This window comes from Lupinus angustifolius, chromosome LG05 (assembly GCF_001865875.1).
Source record: "Lupinus angustifolius cultivar Tanjil chromosome LG05, LupAngTanjil_v1.0, whole genome shotgun sequence".
NCBI lineage: Eukaryota > Viridiplantae > Streptophyta > Magnoliopsida > Fabales > Fabaceae > Lupinus > Lupinus angustifolius.
Window position 1 is genome coordinate 1380222 of NC_032013.1, and position 8519 is coordinate 1388740.

Sequence of the window (8519 nt, forward strand, 5' to 3'; positions counted from 1 at the left end):
CTTTCTATGAATTGATTATGAATTTTGCTTTATATGCTTATTGTGAGTCATAAAAAATTGAAAAGGTGGGTTGGTTAAAATGATGAATATATGATGATTATATATTAATTAGTATGGGTATTTTAGAATATCTATTAACCTTTTAGTATTTTGTTTTTTTATCATATCAATATAATGATTCAATGAATGAATATTAAATCTCCACCTCTCTTATTTCTCTTCTCATTTGTGTCCGAGGTAGATTTAGACTTCTATCTATTATTAAAAAGGATAATTATGTTTTTGTATGTATTTTTAAGATAAAATGTAATTTTAGTATAAATTAAAGGATATAAATGTCATTATTATTTAGTTTTTCTTTCTTTTTCCAGATAACTATCCTTTTTAGTAATAAAAATCAGTCTTATTCTAGCTTTAGTAAGGGTGAGTTATTTCATGAGTGAGTTATATGTGTGATATCTAAAATCATGTAACAAACAAACACCAGATGCAGAATACCTGACTCAAATAGTGTTTTATTCCATGTCCCAGAAATATATATTTGTGTAAAAGAAAATTTTTAAAAACAAAAAATAATAAAAAGTAACATTATAATTGAATTAAAATAGAGAATAAAATAGCATTTAGAATATGTGATCTTTATCCACAAACACGAGCATAATCCATAAGAAGGGATGTAAATTTTCATAAACTATTTATTTTAACAACTAAAGCCTACACCCACATAGTAATCTAGACCCCACTTTTTAATTATTATTTTTTTCTTTCTTTATTCCAAAAGCCATATTCTCTTTCCACCATTATCACTTTATTCTTCTTCTCTCTTATCCCTCCCTCTTTTATTTTCTCTCTTCTTCCCTATCTTTAAATGTTGAGTTATGAATAGTGGTGTCTAATAGTGAGTTTTTGGTTTTCCAACTAAGGTGGTGAGTTGTAATCAATATTATGAAATCGAGTAATTTTACATATAATTAATATTTTTTATCTATAAATATATAATTATGTTTGGATGCAAAAAAATATTAATAATCATGTCCATCTTTTTTTAGGATTAGAGTAAAACATGTTAGAGTAGTATTCCATTTTTTAAAATTTAAAATTATCCGTCTAGTTTACTTTCCAAGTTATTCCATTTTAACTGAATTTAACATGGTTGGATTAGAATTTCTCCAATTTAAAACAGTTTAACTCCTCATTCAATTAAGATAGCAAATCAGAGAGTGATCAAACAGGTCGGACTATCTGGTCCGGTTCGGTTCTTACAACACTGGTTATAATAATGATTATTGTTGTGATGGTGATCGTGTACAACTTATTGGCCATCAACTTTGAAAGATATGTTTATACTATAAAGTTTTAATATGTACACATTTTAAGTAATTATCATTTTATATTTTGGAAGAATAGACTCTTTAATATAGCTATACAACTAAGTGACACTAGTTAAAGTTTAATCATTCATCCAAATTATAGATCAATCAATAACATTTGAGTAAAGAAAATGCAAAAAGGTTTACATTAAAATGGTGGACCTTATACTTTGATGTAGATCCTTCATGCACTTTCAAGGGATCATTCAAGCATAATAGTTGTAAATGGAATTCTTGTCATCACCAACTTAGCAAAATCCTTCCATTAGATTCTTCCTTTTTATTATTTTTTCAGGAAAAAATGTATCGACTTACAGAGCGCATGAGTTTTATACATTATCGTTGTATTATTCACCATTCATGTTTAACTATCAACGACTCTCTCTGTAAAAAAGACAAACGGATGAATGATAGATGATGCATTGATTATGTATAAATCTTTATACTAATAGTGTGTATATATGACTATTTTTTTTTATGTTTATTTTGTTAAAGTAGTGATAATGATGGGTTGAAAAATAGAAATTTGCATGCTTGAAGTAGTGATAATGATGTAAGCCTTTAATTAGTAGAATATGTATGTTAATTGCACACAATATACTTCTATCAAGTTACTTGAGGCATTATTTTGATTCAATGATTGAATGGTGTTGATTAATGGCAATGTAAATAAGTGTCAATAAAGTCGGCTATATGGATCGAACGATGCTATAATGATCTATCATAAATAGTATATAGAATCACAAAGATGAGTGGAAAAAAGAATTATCTGCACATTTCCAATGCTTGGTAATCTTACACAATGAATAGCCCCATTTCAATGGACCTGTAACAAAGCAATCTTATAACTACTCCTAGAATTCACCATCATGATATCAAATCCAATGGGGTGATGATAAAAATTGATGCTAACAAAAATTAACAAACTAAAAAATGATGCCGGAAAACGCTGCACTAGTGTGGAGGAACCAACCTCACAAATTAACTGATGTAGCAAACTACATTTACGACACAGGCGCGACACTTTCATCGTTGAGTTTATTCTCCCACATTCACTAAGGAATCTTTGCTATATTCGCCCGAAAGAACAACAATAGTGTCCTTTCGCCAACCAAAATATAGATGACATGTTTATATGTCACAAGACTCAATGGTTCTTCGATGCCATGTCAAGATGGCGCAACCGTGTCTTCAAAAATGTAGGGGTGGCAGAAAATCTAACCACCATGTCTTGATCACTTTGCTATCTCAACCAATTTTCCATTTGCTTTCTCAAGCAGCAACAATTCGGATGAAACCTGTATTTACTTGATTCTTTCATTCGTACTATGCACCGTTTCTGAAAATCGTAGTGCTTCTTGTTGGCAGACTATGATTCCAAGATATGACAGTTCCTAACAAAATCATTTGAATAATTTACATACTTTCTCCAAAATGGTCTAAGATGTTCGAAGCCGATATCCAACCAGGGTTTTGACTGGCCATTGTAATGAATAACAGCAGCTTTTTTCACACTCTCAATGTTGGTTTTGTTCTGATAACCCAAACCAAGCATGTGCCAAGACGGGTCGATCGGATGAACATGACCTCTAAATGCAATCAAAGCCGGGGGTAGGGTTCCAAGCTTCCACATCGTAAGGTTCAACTTCAGATTCTGCCATAAAGAAACTTGTCAAGAATAACTTCTTCCGAAAAAGAATAAGATGACGAAAAAACCATATCCCCACGATTTTCCGACCCCAACCCTGCTTTCACAACTAGATAGGATTAATCTTAGTATAACATATAAATGGACTTTTACCTCTCTCAGCCAGGAATGATACGTCTCTCTTATATTTGTCGATCTCCATGCACGCAGATCGAAGACATTCATCCCATAAGCCCACGCACACTCTTCAGGGTCCAAATGCGCTGCGATGAGAGGATGGGAAAAATTGAAGTAGTTCCTAAAATGCTTAGACATTACCCACTCATCTTCTCCTCTGCAAGTTTCCACAGCTCCATTTACTTTTCCATTCAGGTCAATTTCCCAAAGCGGAGATAAGTCGCGCTGAACCACAACATCGTCATCCAAAAAGACCACCTTCTCGAGGTTTGGGTACATCTGTTTGACACACATAAGACAAACATAATCAGCACAAGTAATAGTTAACAAAATTCTCCAAGGCAAAATATTCTGATGTTTAAATTGGCTCACTAAAATTGCTACATGAGTGTAATGCTATTGAGAGCAATGCAAATATGCAACCAATTACAATTACCTACTTGCTTGTACAAGCAAGTCGATACAACAACAACCAAGCCTTAGTCTCGCTACGTGAGGTCGGCTACATGGGTCGAATGATGCCATAATGCTCTAACATAAATCATGTCCATTAACAAAGCATTGATATCTAAATCTTTCTTAATCGTTTTGCCATAGTTTTTCTCGGTCTCCCTTTACCAATAGAAATTGGACTAACCTTAATTTGATCTACTATCCTTATTGGGGCTTCTAATTGTCTCCTACAACATGCCCCAAGGGCTAGATCCAATCCCTCGGTCCCCGAAGAAAGGAAAAATAATTTCACGTTCTTACCACCTAAGACACGATTCTATCATCTTTTCTACAAAAGGAGCTACCCCAACTTTCTCCCTAATGCATTCATTCCTAATTTTATCTTGTCTAGTGTGCTTGATGTTATACATAGTCGGTCCTATGCATAGAAAAAAGGTTAATATTGTGTTTGGCAGTCGACGGCCAACATAAAACTTTGTTGAACCTCTATGATATGGACCGACAATGTACAAGCAAATAGATAACACCACTGATTCTATACAAACCAATTTGAGAAAAATAGAAAAACATTTTAGTCGAAATTGTTCACTTTAATTCTTATCTTTCAGCACATGGTTTTTATGTTATCTTCGACTAGTGTAATTCTTAAGAAAGTTATATCTGTAACTCATAAGCCACTTTTACCACTGGAATTCAGTTCATAAGCTTTTATAGAATTAAATGCAGAACTTTACAGATAAATGTTCATCTTCCAGTGACACGTCATGGTCTTAGTCTTAATCATTCATTTCAAATTTCATCCACTCACAATATATATCCTATCAAAAATAAAAAACAAATAGAATATAAGATTCTTCACCAAACCTAATGAGATGCACTATTCCGAGTTTTTGACAATTATGGTTTGAAAATTTTTCAAGAGTGAATGAGAAAGACATGGAGAAAGAAGACAGAAAAGTGATCATTGTTGAGTCCAACTTACCTCGGGTATGTATATACGGAGGTGGTTGAGTAAAGATATGTACTTTGGACTTCTAGCCTGCAATTTAGATGCAAATTTATGTGGATTGGTATCGGCGAGATTGGCTCCTGAAACATGATTCCCATGGTAGTAATTCATGATCTCATTTTGATTTTCTACAGCTTCAAGCACTGGAACATTTTCTCTAGTCAAATAATCAAACTGGTGAACACCTTTGACTTCAACTACGGCAGGGGAGGCAGGATTCAGTGCAAACCATGAGTGCATACCCGCATACGTTTTTTTATCGGTGATGACATGGAAAACAATCTTCTCAGGTTTCTGAGATGACTGCACGGCAGAAGTAACAACTACTGAAGCAGCCAAGATGTTATCAGTTGATAGAATAAAATGTTGGTAAGAATTATCGGACAGCACAGGTAGTAACTCGGGAGGAGGCAGTTGTTTACGTGCATGGGCATTTGACGAATATTCATCGGTCAAACGCAAAGACAGACAATGAATACCTTTAGGGACAGAACTTGCTGCAAAGTGCTTATTCATCAGCTCTGAAAATTTAGTGTCTCTAATCTCTTTCTCAAATTTCTCCATCTGTCCAAAGAAGCATCACATTGTAACAAAGATCAATATAATTATCATTTGCCGCCACTTTTAACACAAGAACTGCAAAGATATCGCATTATAAGAATAAACTAAGTACGTGAACATGCTTACAGTAAGTTTTCGGGGAAATTACACTGACCTAAGACCATCTCTGAGGTTTGGCCTTATTACACTTGACACCCCTCTTGAGATTTATGTTATCATTACATTTGCCTCCCGCAAAGGCTGATGATTGAAATTACATCGATATCCCCTAAGAGGAGGTGAGTGTAACTTTTAGAACAAGATGGGTAACTAAATCAAAACCTAAAGAAGTTTGATTGAATTTCCCTAAGTTTTACACTAGTCTTGCATACACACAGCATAACAATTTCTTAAACTCGTAATACAGATGCATAAAGTAATAGCCATAAGTCATGAATAATTCAGCTTGTAAAACAAAATCAAGTCAATAATAATAATAGTGATAACAAATACTAATTATATGATTCTTGAAAAAGTATCAAGAGCTCGAAAGTACTACCAACTGTATATAAATAGGTATTTACGGTTCAATAGCTGCAGTAGCACATATTCACAAAACCAGGCATAGCCATAGCCTTGTAGGTTCAAAATAAATAACAAACAAGAAGAAAATCCGTAGAGAACATAAGCAGAACAATTATATCTCTAAACAGAATATTGAGTCTTTATTATAGAAGTTTTCTATGGTTACATTCATAAATAGTGCATCAGTTATTACAAACCTCAATCTTCTAATACTCAAATTTCCGTAACCACAGGTGCACTGGTAAAAATATGTTTTTTTCATTTTAAGCTGTGTTATAACTTAATAAGATTTACAGACATCAACAGAATTCAATTTCCGAAAAACACTCTCCCTAGTCAATGCCAATCAAGAATGAAATAAACAATATAAGTAAAGCTAACACGCAACTTACCATTCCCCGTAACATGAATGCAAACGTTCTCGCATCATATTGATTGTTCTTCATATCAGATACGAGTTGATCAAATGAATCTGGCAGCTTTAGATCAACAGGAATTTCCCCGGTGTTGACTTCGTTAAGTATCTTGTAAAAATCTCTAACTAGTCTCTGTTGCACCGTTACCATCATCACAAGAAGGGTCAGATAATAGTTATTTAAACAAAACTTTACTAGATATGATAATATAATCCGAAATCTATTTCAAGTAATGTAAAAAATATTTACCCCTGAATCATCAACCCTGCCAAGGAGCCGTGGTCCTAATCGCCTACCAAAACAATCTGGAGCACAAAACAAGTAACCAATTTAGTACGCGCAAAGTTGAGACATAAAAAAGTACTAAACGAACTTTCAGAACCTACTACGAGTAACATGAGGAAAACGAGATAAAAATTAGATCATATGATGTTTCAAGACAACAAAAATAGACACACTAAAACTTTTATTCAGAAATGACAACAGCAGAACCCATATTCGTTTAGGCTGGGAGCTTAAAAACAACAAATATTGGCGCAGATATTATTACTTTATGATAACACAAGATAAAAAAGCATGTTTCAATTTGTAACATCAAAGAATCAACACAACAGGGTACAAAACTCAGCAACACATGTCATGAAAACATCATATTCATCACCACTCTTGAGGTCAAACTATTGAAATGAAATGCTTAAATTACCAAGGCGCACTTGAGATTCTGAAATGAAGATAAATGCTAGCCAGCTAGAAAACTTTCACAATGATAAGTAAAACAATTTAGACAACAACAGCAACAAACAATGACAACCATGTCTTTTCGTACTAGGTAGGATCGTCTACATCGATCAAAAGACATGATAGTGTTCTATCGTAAATCATGTTCTATCGTAAATCATGACTATATAAAAACCATTGATATCTAAATCCTTCTAAATAGTAGCACCAATAGTTTTTTTTTCCCTAAAATAATCACAGGCCCCTAATACATAAAGATATCATAACCCAACATTCAAATCAAGATCTACCAATAGAAGTTTGTAACATCAGGGTGGCAACATCAGATTGCTAACATCGAAGAATCAACACAAAAGGGGACAAGTTTCAGCAGTAAACATCACGAAAACATCATTATCATCATAATAATTAATCCCGAGTTCGAAAGCAGCCAAACCAAACTACACTTGAGATCCCGAAATGAAGATAAATGCTAGCTAGCTAGAAAAATTTCATAATTATAACAATTCATGCAACAACAAAAACCAACTCTTTTCTCACTAGGCGGAATCAGCTACATGAAACAAAATACATCATAACATTCCATCACAAATCATTGACATCTAAAATAACTATGCTAAGATAATTCCATGCCCTCTAATACATACACATGAAAATATCTATCTACATTAGAACAAATAATAAGAATTCCAAATATATGGTAAGTAATAAAAGAAAAAGGAAAGTTAGTAAATTACCAAAAGAGGAACACTTGTTGACACCTTCAAGGGTAACAAGAGCAGTGAGAATGAAAACAAAGGGCAATAAGAAAGCAAGGAATAGAATGGTATGAAAGAGAGTTCTATAAGAAATGTGACAAGCTGCGACCTTGATCTTCATCAAGTCAATAAACCCATTGTTGCTTGATATCGTGATACTTCTCATGCTAGCAGAGAAGTGAAGCTGCATCGTCGTTTATGCAGCCCCTTATTGTCGTTTTGTTGCCACCACTACACCCCACAACAACAACAACAACAACAAAAACGACAACAACATAAAAAACGAATCTTTTGATAATAACAACGACCCTTTTAGAAGTTAAACATGAATCAATCAACCTTTGATTCAAAACAAACATCATCAGATCCAACAATATGGGTTCTGTTGTTGTTTTTCAAATCTGAATCTCTCTTGGGTATGTCTATAAGACCACATTTGGAAGATTTTAACCAAATGGGTATTCAGATTTTCAGCAAAAGGAATCAACTTTGTTCTCCTTCTGGGTTTTCAGGTGAAGAAAGTTCCTCTGGATCAAGAAGAGAGAGAAAATTTTGTGTTTAAGTGTTTTTTTTTTCTTTCTCTTTTGTCTATTTTTTCCTTTCTTTTTTTTTTAGTTTGTGGGGAGCTTTCTGAAAAAGGAAAGAAGAAAAATATGAAAAGTTTTTTTAGTCAAAACTCAAAAAAAACCTTGTTTGGTTAGAGAGAGAATGATGTGTTAGAGAGAAGAGAGAGAAATGTGGGATAAGTGTATGTTTGACCTTAAGATTAGGGAGTAGGGTCATAGTTTTTCATTTATAATTTAGATTTGTCCTAATTTTAGTTAA

The 8519-nt window shown here is 33.4% G+C and overlaps 1 protein-coding gene across 2 annotated transcripts; it reads right to left on the reverse strand.

The window, feature by feature from the left end:
• Positions 2678–8294, reverse strand: LOC109347367 (probable galacturonosyltransferase 14). Of its 2 annotated transcripts, XM_019587174.1 has the most exons (7): positions 7953–8294; positions 7674–7922; positions 6448–6503; positions 6175–6330; positions 4631–5221; positions 3172–3474; positions 2678–3024 (listed from the first exon to the last, which is right to left on the reverse strand). In XM_019587174.1, exons 2-7 carry the CDS (start codon positions 7882–7884, stop codon positions 2740–2742), a joined length of 1602 nt encoding a protein of 533 aa, XP_019442719.1. In that variant the 5' UTR covers positions 7885–7922; positions 7953–8294; the 3' UTR covers positions 2678–2739. The 2 variants fall into 2 exon arrangements, with proteins under 2 accessions (XP_019442719.1, XP_019442718.1); XM_019587173.1 differs by having other exon boundaries at positions 7674–8294.

Excerpts from the sequence above, each read along its gene's own strand:
- LOC109347367 (XM_019587174.1), bottom strand. The coding sequence starts at position 7,884 with ATGCAGCTTCACTTCTCTGCTAGCATGAGAAGTATCACGATATCAAGC. Across the intron at positions 6,331-6,447 it reads GCAGGGTTGATGATTCAGGG|AGACTAGTTAGAGATTTTTA; the intron begins GTAAATATTTTT and ends ACGGTGCAACAG. Across the intron at positions 3,475-4,630 it reads TCCGTATATACATACCCGAG|ATGTACCCAAACCTCGAGAA; the intron begins GTAAGTTGGACT and ends TGTGTCAAACAG.